The 12,677-nt window shown below is 42.6% G+C and overlaps 1 protein-coding gene and 1 pseudogene across 4 annotated transcripts in view; one reads left to right on the top strand and one right to left on the bottom strand.

Annotated features, from left to right (window-relative positions):
• The window catches only part of ZNF507 (zinc finger protein 507), a 61,754-nt gene extending 49,612 nt beyond the window's left edge, over positions 1 to 12,142 (top strand). For 2 of the 4 annotated variants that reach the window (XM_045293749.1, XM_004704711.3), the window contains exons 5-6: positions 7,384 to 7,518; positions 7,636 to 11,302. In XM_045293749.1, the coding sequence (XP_045149684.1) occupies positions 7,384 to 7,518; positions 7,636 to 8,002 (502 nt within the window). In that variant the 3' untranslated portion in view covers positions 8,003 to 11,302. The other 2 variants (XR_006680404.1, XM_045293750.1) reach the window with 2 other exon arrangements.
• Positions 2,076 to 2,389, bottom strand: LOC105978807 (annotated as a pseudogene).
• Positions 12,143 to 12,677: the final 535 nt, after the last annotated feature.

The raw sequence follows: 12,677 nt of genomic DNA, 5'->3' as shown, positions 1-12,677 counted from the left end.
TGCAGAATTCTGCTTGCCAGCATTTATTTAGTATTTCTACATTGACACACATGAGAGTGGTCAGTAGATTTGTTTTTTGTACTGCCCCTTGCCAAATTTCAGTATCAGAGTTCTCTGGGTTTTATTAAAAGTCTGGGATATTTGAAGTCACAAGCTGATTTAAAATGTAAAGGAGCTGGCTATTTTTTGACATTAGATATTGGATTCATAGACTTTTGGCACTGACACCTCATGGCCATTTCTATTTTATATCCTGAGCATTTTCGAAGAGTAGGGGCATCTGTCGGTGCACAGGTGAGAGCTGCAGGGCTGTGCTCTAGGTGGCTTTGTAAAGCACCTCCCCTTGCCATCGGGTCAATGCCGAGTCCTAATGGCGCGGTGAGAACTCCTCCTCAGAGTGCCAGAGAGCACAGCGTGACAGGAGCAGGTGGCCTATCTTCCTCCTGCAGAGCTGCGAGTGGATGTGGACCGCCTGCTTTTGGTGAGCACATGCTTGCCTACTTCACTTCAGCTCCTGTAAAAAGCCTTGGGGTGCCGAAAATTCATGTAAAAGATGATCACCAGATTTTAGAATTACAGGGGTTTTTTGGCATGAAAAAATAGAGAAGCAGTAGATGGAACTCCACAAATTCCATCCAGTGATAGGATATTCAATATTGAATAGTTTCTTGTAGTAAATTTAAGTTATATTGAGGAATATTAATAAAACAATAAGTTTGCGAGGCGGGCAGGCAGCGAGCGAGCGCAGGCAGCTGGGGCACCGAGGCAGGAGCTCTTCCTTGAGAAAACAGCAGATAGGTTTAGACTTTTAAAAGGAGCTTTAGGGGTTAGCATTAACTTCGGTGGGGTTAGGAGTATCTAAGATAGCACTAAATTGCTAAAACTAGATAACTCAAAAGTGTTTTTCGAAATGATCAATATAAAAAGCTTGAGAAGGCGGGGAAGGAGAAAAGCGCCTTCTAGACTGTGACGGAGCTTAACAGATGAGCTTCTTCATGGAGTCAGAATTGAAAGCTTTAGAAGATAACTTCGGGTTTAGATGAGGCCTGCAACGTGAGTTTGATGTCCTGAAGAAAGCAGGTTTAACATTGTAAGCTCAGGCGAGAAGGCAGCCTTTCAGGTACGGATAGTGCAGCCAAAGTTAATCTTAGAAAGGCTCGCTGTGGGCAGCACGGTTAAAAACGCGTAGAAAAGTGGAAAATGGAAGAGTACAGGGAGGAGAGAAAGCGTAGAAGACCAAGTAGGAAAGCGAAGAGAAAGAGGATAAAAAAGCCTTGCAAAGGGTGTAAAGCAGAAAAAAGTAGAAGACAGGAAAACAATAGGCTTGCACAATCTCTATTTTATTTTTTAATGTATTTCAATAAAACACAACCAAACCCACTGCCATTGAGTTAGTCCCAACTCACAGCAACCCTATATAGGAATCCTGAGACTGTAAATCTTTACTGGAGCAAATAACCCTCCCTGGAGCAACCAGTGGGTTTGAACCACTGGCCTTGCAGTTGACAGCACCACGAGGGCTCTAGGACTTTCATGGACTAGAAAATTGCTGATCAGCATGAGCATCGTAATTGCATCCAGTAATAAAGTTATGAGTGGTTTTCCTTCCCCGGCTTCCTGTATTTTCAAATTGTGTACCATCAATATTTGATACCACGAAAAATATTATTTAAAAACATCTGTTACTTTGTGCCCAGATCTTGCTTTCTTTTATCATTCTCCAATAAAAGGAAGCAGAGAAATTCCTTAGAGAAATAGCTGGCCTAATCTAGGACTGGGGCAGAGGGCAGAAAAGCTAGCTAAACCTGGAGCACTCTGTGGGTTTGTTTTTTTTCTTGTAAGTCTTAAAATAAGGAAATGTTCAGCAAACCAAACTAAAAGTTTGTCCCATCGGACACAGGAACCAAATGACAGTGTCTCCAATGGTCCGAGCAATAAAATAATCACATAGTATTCATTTGTAACCCAAAGTATAAAATAAATAGCCATGGGCCCACATATACACAAGCCTTTTTTTTTTTTCTGGAAAGACTTTATTATTGGGGGTGGGGGGGCGGACGACGACGACATGGCACTCAGTCCTTGGCAGCGGCCTTCCTCGTGTCGGCCAGCACATTGCTCAGCTCCCCTCTCTTCCTCTTAGCCCGAATGTGTGTGCCCACCCGCTTCTTGATGAACTTAGTGCCCACGTGTCCTTGGAGGCCTTGAGCAACTCCATGGCCCTTTGCTCGTAGGGTGCAAAGCTACACACCTCCCGCATCATGTCCCGCACGAACTTGGTGTGCTTGGTGAGGCGCCCGCGCGGGCGGCTGTGCCTTGGCTTGCTCACGTTCTTGGTCACCATGTGGCCCTTGTCGAGGCCCATGGCCATAGGGTAGCGCACAGCCATGGCCTCTACTCTTCGATGGCTGCCGCAGCAGAACCACAAGCCATTATTACATAGATTGATATGATAAATAAATAGGCAAGAAGAGACATTTCCTGGACAGATGAACTCTAAATAATTTGTTCTCTGCTCTCACAGACCTGGATTATAATTCTCACACCCTACATATGGTCTACACAGAGAGGAGACTGTCCGAAATGGGTGGTGTGGGAGGGAGGGGGGGAAGAGTAACCTCCCCTCATCCGGGTGATCCAGGTCAGCGTCAGCAGCTGTGAATCATGCTGATAGTGCAGTGTGATGAGCTTAACCCCTAGAGTGTCCCTCCCAAGATGCCACCGTCGAGTCTCATCAGGAGAAAAGCATGGAGCAAGGCTGACCAGAGGAACCTTCTCTGAAGTACCTCTTCAGTACTCCAGATTCTTCGAGTTCTTCAAAAAGCAAGGGGAGTCCAGAGAACTGTCATGGTCTAGAGCAGTGATTCTCCACCCCTTTGGGGGTCGAACGACCCTTTCACAGGGTCACCTGATTCAGAACAGTAGCAAAATTACAGTTATGAAGTAGCAACAAAAATAATTTGATGGTTGGGGGGTCACCACAACAGGAGGAACTGTATTAAAGGGTCGCGGCATTAAAAGGTTGAGAACCACTGCTCTAGAGTACCCTAAAGAGCTATAATGACTAATGTGAGAGCTTGGATGGGGTCTTGGGACAGAAAAAAGACATTGGGTAAAAATGAACGAAATCCAAATAAAGAATGAGCTTTACATGTATTAGCATGCCAACAGTTATTCCTTGTGTCTGAGAAATGTGCTGTAGTAGTGGACAATGTTAACAGGAGAAACTAGACTTGTCTAAAACCATTCCATAATAAAAAGTTTATTTCTTTAAAAGGGAGGGAGGAGGAAGCAAATACTTAACGGGACAGTTCACCACTCTGATTTATAACGCCTCAAGAGTGCCACTGGGTTGTTCTGTGGATAAATTTAGGCATTTCTCATTTGACCCACTTTTCTTAGGCTAGGAGGTTCGCTGGCATAAGGCTGACTTTTCCTTGGGGGCGGGAGTGGGGGTGGGGGGAGCTGTGTCCCATGCATCATCCTCGGGTGTTACAGGCAGTAATAGTCAGCTGCTAACCGAAAAGCTGGAAGGTAGAGTCCGCCCAGAGGCACTTCAGAAGAAAGGTGTGGTGCTCTGTTTCAGAAAGGTCAGCTTGTGAAGAGCCTGCAGAGCAGTTTTGCACTGGCCCGTGGGGTCACCAAGAGTTGAAACGGACTCCGTGGCAGCCAGCTGAGGTGTTTGCAATATTTTGTGGCTCTTTGTGGACACAGAGTTTTCTGGGGAGACTTCAGGGCAAGCCTGAATGAGTGTAAGGAAATGTATCTGAAGCACCAAGAGTTCATTTCTGTTGTCCTTTTGTATTATCAGTCACCGTCTAAGTGTGTGACCTGACGTAAAGGCATTGTTCCCGAAACGTAGTGGTCAGGAACATGTGGGCATTGCTTGGCCTGGAGTTATTTCATTCCCACTCCCCAACTAAGTGGAATGCACGCCTGAGTGATCACAGAATTGACTGCCTCTGCTCTCAAAGAGCAGCTCCAGTGAGACTTCATCTGGGGACTGACCACAGGGTGCACCACAGAGCTCAAGAGAGCAGGGAGAGAGAGGGACAGGACTGATTACCAGCTCTGGCCTTTCTGCAAGTTCATGAAAAAAGATTTATTGATAGTTGTCAAAAGATTGTTGCATCTCAGGTATATAAATCAATGGTCAAGTGGGTAAAATAAAATGAATGAAAATAAGGTTACTATACATGTGTGTGCTGCTAGTAATAAAATGGTTTTGTTGCATTATGTAAACGATGAAATCTTAGAATAACATTTTTTAAATATTTAAACAAAGATTTCAAATATGTTGCTGTATGTGTAAGAAATACTACATTATAGATACAGATAAAAGTCTCCTTTCCTTCCCAGGGGTAGCCTGTGACCTGATGTGGACATACCATGTTGAGACATTTTTATAACTTTGTTAAGGAGTTAGAAGTATATATGTAGTAACATTGTACATAGTTTCACACCGACCACACACACGTACACTCACAAGGGGGCTTCAAAAAATTGTGAAAAAATGGAATTAGAAGGAACTTTTCCATGAACTTTTTGAAGGTTTTGCGTGTATGTGTAATAGATATATGTATAATACACACATATGAGGATAAGTAGAAAAGTATTGCTAAAACTCAGACGCCCATATTAAACAAAAAAGATCAAAATGTGAAGTTATTGTTTCTTGACATATCCTCCCATCTAGGTGTGTGGATGAATGAAGGTGGTACTTCCGTGTCTCCAGCCTTTGTCTGAAGACTTTTATAATTTTTGATTTACACCACATCAAAATGGCATTTTGGGCCTATTCTAGGGACTCGGGTTGTGTTCCGTTTCAATGTTGCTTAAATTTGGGGGACAGAATGAAGTCTAAAAAGGCAAGGTCTGCAAGCCTCAGGTGATGACGCGTGCCGTTCTTACAGGACAGCCCTGGTACACATAAAGAATGAGTGTGAACATGATGGAGGGGGCTATCATGAGAGTAACTTTTCCTTGCCTTTTCTCACCAATGCACTTTTCCGTTTTATGAAAACTTCTCCCTAGCAAGTCCCTGTAATTGCACTATGTGAAAAAACTATCCAGATTACTCCTTGGGAATCCCTAAAAGTAGTTGCTCTGTCCTTCTGAGCTGACTAATCCAGCAGACCTGTTTGGGTCCGGGAAGCACTTTTGATGGGGGCTTGTTTTGAAGACGCCGGATGAGGCGGGAAAGCCAGCACAGAGACACGTTGGGACACGTTTTGTTTGGAATGAACCCGCGCATCTATGAACTGGAGCCTCAGCCGCAGTCCTTGTGGTCTCCCCTCTGTGTGCTCATGCCTGTTCCCGTTTGCCAGCTCACATCTGATAACTACAGGTCTTATCTGGATTTCCTCAAAGATATTGTAGTTTGTTATTACTATTAATGCAGGATTCTGCAAGTAATACATTTGCCTTTGTTGTCCTTTATCCTTCAACACTTCTCAGTGTCTGCCTTTGCCTTGATCATGCTGTGCTGCCCTCCCTTCACCCAAGTGACTGTTTCTTCTCTCTAGTTAGTGACTTACCTTCTCTCTACATCCCATTCTTGGTAACCATTGAAGAAGGCATCTTTTTTGTGTGTAAACCTTGCCTTTCCTTTTTGTAAGAGTTGTCTCATAAAATATTTGTGCTTTTGTCATTGACTTAATTTTAACCAGTGAGTTTGGGTTTTTGAGTACTGTCTTTCAGCTACCAGCTGGGGGTGCTGTTGGGGTAAGAGTTGGACTACTAATCTCAAGGTGGGCAGTTCAAATTCACCAGCCACTCCTTGAAAGAAAGATGAGCCCTATTTGCTCCTGTAAAGATTTACAGACTCAACCCCTCGGGAGACCCTCTGTTCTGTAGGGTCACTTGGAGTCAGAATCAACTTAATGGCAGTGGGTTTTTGTTTGTTTTTTTCTGCCCTCCACGCTCATTCGTATGTCTTGCAGCCCTGGTGGCACTGTAGCCTGGGCTTTGGGCTGTGAAATGCAGGGTTGGCTCCCCCAGCTGCCCCTTGGGAGAAAGATGTGCTACTCTGGTAGCAGTTGGGCAGCACTATTGCACTCAACACCTGTTTCCAGGTGGGTTTGAAAGCAGGAGCGTGTGTCTTTGTTCACCGGTCATGTAGACCAGTTGCGAGCAGACTGGGCAGATGTCGACTTTCACCTGTGGTCAGTCCACTGGTGTTAGAGTAGGAAATGGCATCCACCTGGTGGGAGGGGAGGCAGGAGCATCTAGGTAGTGTGGATACAGTAGCTGCCTCCCACATCATGGACCAACCTATGGGGAGGTGTGGAGATCGGGAGTGTGGCAACTGGGTACAAGCACATGATGCTCATCCACGGGGGAGTGTGTGCTGCCAGCCAAGGAAGCGGCAGTCCTGCAGCCCCCGTCTCCCGACTTCAGAGGCAGACATGGCAGGCATACAGCTGTCAGCTGCAGGGGTGTGCTCAATCCATGGAGAACCCAGGCTGCTCAGGAAATGGAGTGCTGGCATTGGCAGAGGGGGGAGGGGACCTGGTAGACCACCAGAAAGAAGAGGGAGGGACAGCGAAGAATGTCACCAGCCCCCACGTGGGAGGGTGGAGGTGTTGCACCTCTGGCCTCTAGAGAATGTGTGAGGCAAGGGTGGCAAGAATGTTTCTCCAATTGCAGGTCACAGCGTGGTCACTAGTGTCACTAGTGTATACCTGTGTGAATACAGCCAGTTTTCTGAGTCCAGTGCCGGGGGTGGGGGTGGGGGGATGGGGGGGGGTGGACTTGCCCAGAGTCCAACCTTCCACATCACATGGGTCTCATGAGGCGCCACACTTAGAGTGATTCTAGTTTCCCTGCTTCCTCCCTGCTGTGGTGGCCTGAGCTGCCTGGACTTCAGTCCACTTTCCTCCAGTCTCTCCCTTCGCCCTCGCTTGGATTCTGCTCACCTTGCCTCACTGCGTTTGTTGGCACCCTTTCTCTGTCTTCGGGGCATTCTGTGACCTGCACCAGGACGAGCTGGAATAGAAAGCCGCCTCTGCTCCGTGTAGCACCTTGTTTGCTGCTTTGGTTCAGTTTCTTCCAGTTGGTGTTTGATCTACTTCCTTAACCTTTTGTTTGAAGCTTAGGGTTCCAGGATTAACATCCTCATCTGTTTCACTTGGCTCCTCAGGTCTTTGTTGAAGAGGGAAGGCATAGAGATGGGTAGTCACCCACCATCTTAGCTCCAAGTCTTACAACTTTTTATGCAAACTGTTAGAGGACCACAGCTTGCCATCAGTGACATCGACCATTCCGTGAAATCTCCTGTGTGTAGTAAGTCTTCAGGAGAAGGAATGTAGTAATTACTAGAGAGTCAGCATTTTCTTACGTGACATTAAAGGACCACTGATTCTCCATGCGCTTGTCTTTCAGATGCTCTTTGTGTGGGTATGTATGCAGCCATCCTCCTTCTCTGAAGTCTCACATGTGGAAACATGCAAGTGACCAGAATTATAACTACGAACAAGTAAACAAGGCTATCAATGATGCAATTTTACAAAGTGGCAGGTATCTGTTCCTCTCCCTTCCCTTTATTGTGGTGTATAAATTAAAGCTGGGATTATATATATTAGTCCTACGTTAACAGCCAACTCAAGGTTTGGTGTGTTCTGTTTTGTTTTTAAGAGTTCTGGGGAAATCCCCTGGAAAGACTCTATTAAACAGCAGTGAAGAGAGAACCGATCCTAGCACTGGGAGCTCAGAAAAGCTTGTGTCATCCTCGGAGCTGACTTCCCAGGCTCCCAGTGAAGCTGTAGGCCCCATCGAGAGTGAGAAACTGAGCCCAACAAGTAATACCTCATGTCGTTTAGAAAAAAGCTCCAGCCTGGCCCCTCCCGGTATGGAGTACTGCGTCTTACTCTTCTGTTGCTGTATTTGTGGTTTTGAGTCAACCAGCAAAGAAAACCTCTTGGATCACATGAAAGAGCACGAGGGTGAAATTGTAAACATCATCCTAAACAAGGACCACAGCGCAACTCTGAACACGAATTAGGTGGAATCATTTCATGAAGAGGGAAAAGCTAGAAGATTCCTCTACACAGCAGTTTGTCTCTGCTGATGGCAAGTAATTGGCTGGTCAAAGAAGAAACGGTGTGGGTTTTTTTTGTTGTTTTTTTTTGTTTTTGAGGAGATTGACAGAGCTGCCCTTGGAAAGAAATGTGTAATGCATGAAAAGGAATTCCTGATGGGTAAGTGGTATATCTTTTGAGTGAAAGGAAGTGGGTTGGTGGAAGATGAAGCAAAAATGTAATCCTGCATTAACCCTCTGTCAGTTCTGCTTCATGATGAGTGTATTTACTGTTAAAAAGTAGCATATGTAGCCATGCAAGTAAAAGATTGGAGAACAGGCCTTGCAGGGACTATTCAAAACGTACTTTCATCAGAGTACCACGATCTTAAACAGAGGTGGGTTTTCTTCTTTCTCAATTTTGATAGGCAACTCAAGGACAGACCTCGTGGTTTGGTTTGGTTTTGGTTAACCTTGGCGTTTGGTTTTTTTCGTGGTATTACAGATAAGAATACACAGATTTTTAGAGGGTTTCCAAATTGTCTACCTAAATGTTGCCGTCTATTGATAGGCTTTAACCATATATTTAGTCCCTAACATACGACCCTCTATTCCTTAAAAAGAGAAGGACAAAGAGCCCTCTGAGTTCAAAGCTAGTTTGTACTTAAATTTAGGTAGGTGAGTCCCCACCAAACTTAAATCTCCGGTTTCTTCAAAAATGCTGCTTCACTGAAGGCACCACACTTCTCAAAGGTTCTATTCAAAATGTATGTTTGACTATTTAAACGTAATCCTCTCTTCTAAACTGGTCTGAGCTTATTAACTGAAGAAGCAAAAAAATAAATGTATACCCTGTCACACCTTGAAAATAACTGGAACTCTACCAAAAAAATAATTTGGGAGTGATGGCTGAAATTCCTTATCCTTAAAATGAATACTGCTACTGAGATTGTTCTGCCTGGAGTTTGGTAGCCTAGTTATATGTAACAATCAGACACAGCACTTGGCAAGTCTCGAGACTCCTACTTAGAAAACTCTGTTTTGGTAGAGGACCATAAGGATACCTTGAAACCAACAAAAAGTGCTTTTCCATGAAAACCTGCCATTAAGTAGAGACACTCTTTCCCTCATTCCTTACACATTGTGTTACCATTTATTTCTGAGTGAGGAGAACAGGGTTTTATATTGTAGTTCTGATCGTTTATGCCTGCATGATCTTGTTAATGAAAGTTCTGCTTACAAGTCTGAAGGCTGGTGTACCAGCAGTGCGCCAGCTCACGGTGCTATCTCTGAACTTGATTCTGACATCTCCTGTAGTTGAGGCCACAACTCTGGTACATTTAGAATATCGAAAGTAATTTTTGAATAAGATGCTTTGCAGACCTGATTTTAGGAAAAAGAATTCTGTTCCCAAAGTCCAGGTATTAATTGAATAAATTAATATTTTTAAGATAGTATTAGTGGGCCCACCTAGGCATCTTGGTTTGTTTTTTAATCTCATTCTGATGATATTTAAATGAAATGGATCATAATTTAAAGCTTATTAATTTAGGTAGCATTTATTTACAAGAATTATTCTTTTTTATGTTTTTTAAAAAGATAAAATAAATATTTATATACTAAATGATTTAGCCTCAAGTCCATTGGGTGTGGGTTTATATTAATTTTATCCTGTTTTCAGAATTGAAATCTATTTCATTTCAAATTCAAATAAAATAAAAGGTTCATATTGTTGCCACTTGTTCTATAGGTAAAACTTTTCATTGCTACTAATTGTGACTCAGTATTGCTATGTGAAAAACTGTTCTTCTGAAAATGGGCAACCTTTGATGAATTTTGTTTTATAAATTTCCCCTTAGCTTTAATCTTATAATCATCTGATAACTATTAACTGCCAGAAAAACACCCCCCAAATTTTCAACAGTGTGAATTTTTTAATTCCATTTCGTTATTTCCTTAAAGCACTTCCATTGACTTATTAAAATTTCCTTTTGAAATCATGGATTTAAATTGTCCCTTGCTCATGGAGAAAAGGCTTAACCCGAAGTTCAAGGCCTTTAAATTTTCATCTGTGTCAAGCCTAAAATGCCCTCAGTAACTCTCTCCTGCCTGTGGGAGGAGCCACAGAGCAAGGTTCTTCTACGCTGTCCCCTTACTGTCTCTTGGCAAGCCTTAATAGTCTAGACCAAGAACAATTGAGTATTTCTAAAATTAATAATGAAGACTAAATATGCAACTGTAATTGTGGTGAGATATACGTAATCAGTAGGCCCCCTCCCTCCCATATTATAGAAATAAATTTTTATGTATTGGTACTAGACCTTTTGTCGTACAAACTCATATTCATAGTTTTGTGTGTTTTTTCTGCTCTGGACACCTACTAGTTTTAATATCTGATATAAAAATGGTTTTTGAAAGAAACTTACTAGATAAACAAGGGGGAGGAGGATCATTCTTCTGATCATTATCAGTAGTACTTTTAGGGACTGTCATTTTTTACCTTTCTCTGAAAATTCAGAATATGTTTGGTGGTCCTTAGTGTCCCAGCTGTATCTGTATTCCATTTACCTGTAAACGTGTCAGTTCTGTGGCCAAACCAGCAAGTACAGTGTAGTGACACTAACTGAAGCCTTTGTTTGAAATCTTTTGTCCTATTCAAGGTAGCTGCCGGTGGGCTCCTTAAGTATTTGTCTTTTTCCCACCAAGCAAACGGTGTCCATCCATGTGTCCATTGTACCTTCCACAATGTACTTGGCTTAACAAAGACAAGCAGGCTCTCGACTAAGACCTCTTATATTTTAGTTTTCATATATACTTATTTAATCCTTTCATTTTTTACTGTACAGCAAGGTGCTCTAAGTAATGTTGCATAAAATATATTTAATAGGAGTTTGAGTTTGATACCCATGGACATGAATACATGTATTTTTTTAAGAAATAAGCATTGTGTAACACTATGGCATCGCTTCTATAGCCAAAGCATAAAAAGTTCTGGAACACTGACATGTTAGTTCTGACATTGCATCTCATTGCAATAGGATGATTTGCATTCTGTACAATTGTCCTGAACATCAAGCTGCATGCCTTAAAGCCTCAAACCTAGATTGTGCTCATGGTAGAACGGGCTATCTGTTCAGAACAAGCAGTGAAGCGAGGTCTCTAGCGCTTCTCTAACTACCTTTGGGAAACTGTACAATGTTAGAATAATTTATTTTGCTTTACAGGAGTTTGTCATGTATTGACTTTAATATTGTATTTTGGTAATAAATTTTTTTGTTAAAAATATTTGTCTCTAAGTTTTATTACAGAACAGAAATGTTGGTTTAATCATTAAGAGCATTGTGTTGAAGCCACTGACTGCTTCCCGGGGGTTAAACGAAGGTGGGTGATTATCCTCTGGCAGCTCATTAAACTATTGCTGACTAGCATTGATCTTGTTACATAGGATCTTTGCAGGTACGAGGAAGCGTATATTTTTTACATCACTTTTACAACTCAGTCAAATTTTGAAGCCTTTATCTTTGCTGCACAAGTTCTTCATTTTACCTACCCAATCTTGTATTATATGCTTTCAATTCCAATATAATCAAAACGCTGAAAACTATATGTTGTTTTGCTGATGTCAGTTAGCATTCTCTGTTGAAAGCCAAAGATTCACCGTGACCATTTTGTGGTTCACATCAAATACTTTGACATTGGATTTGTTGTGTGCCCTAGAATGTTGGGCCAACCCAGTTTAAAGTGACCAAGGTGAAATGAACATTTTCCTTCCCCGCAGCTGCGGTTTCTTGCCCTGTGCTCCTCTGGAGCAGCTCCACCTTGGCCCCATCTTTCAAGAACCGGACCTCAGTACTGTGCCATGAACCGTCAGGTGCGTTTCAGAAAGCCCACCCGGGGAAGTCTAGGACATCACCATTGAGCATGCTAGCTACTGTCACTTGTGTCTGCTGAACACCTGAAACATGGCTGGTTCACCGTAAAATACATCGTTATGTTTCTACAGCCTACTACAAAACACGAAAGAGTAAAATATCAAACAGTGCTTTTAGCGATTACTTGTTAAAACATTTTGGATATGTTGGGTTAAATAAAATATATTAAAATAAATTTCATCTATTTTTACTTTTGATTATGTAACCTCTGGAGAAAAGTTCCATTACATACGTGATTCCCCTGTTTTTATTGGGGAGTACTAATAGTAGGAGTCCTGCTGGCATAGTGGGTTACACATTGGGCTACTAATTGCTAGGTCAGCAGTTTGAAACCAAAAGCTGCTTCGAGGGAGAAAGGTGAGGCTTTCTACTCCAGTAAAGAGTTTATGACAGTATCGGAGGCTGTTCGGCTATGTCCTATAGGGTCACTGTCAGTCAGAATCGACTCAATGCAGTGAGAATAGACAATACACAAAGATTGGCCAACTCTTATATCCAGTTAATCCTGCCACCTGTTTTGGCAAAGTTGTATTGGAACACAGCTACATACCCCTTATAGATTGTATACAATGTTTTCATACAACAAAGCAGTACTGAGTTGTGCCAGACGGAGACTGTGTGGCCCAAATTATCTGCTATATGCCCCTTTACAGGAAAATGTGCTGCTCTGTGGACTACAACACTGGTCAAATTTAAGCTTTAAATAAAAAGTCTTTGTAAATAAAGCT

The sequence above is a fragment of the Echinops telfairi genome, unplaced genomic scaffold, assembly GCF_000313985.2.
Source record: "Echinops telfairi isolate 266 unplaced genomic scaffold, ASM31398v2 ScPeMD7_2291;HRSCAF=2852, whole genome shotgun sequence".
Taxonomy (NCBI): domain Eukaryota; kingdom Metazoa; phylum Chordata; class Mammalia; order Afrosoricida; family Tenrecidae; genus Echinops; species Echinops telfairi.
Note: the sequence above shows the minus strand (reverse complement) of the source record. Positions and strands in the feature narration are given on the sequence as shown.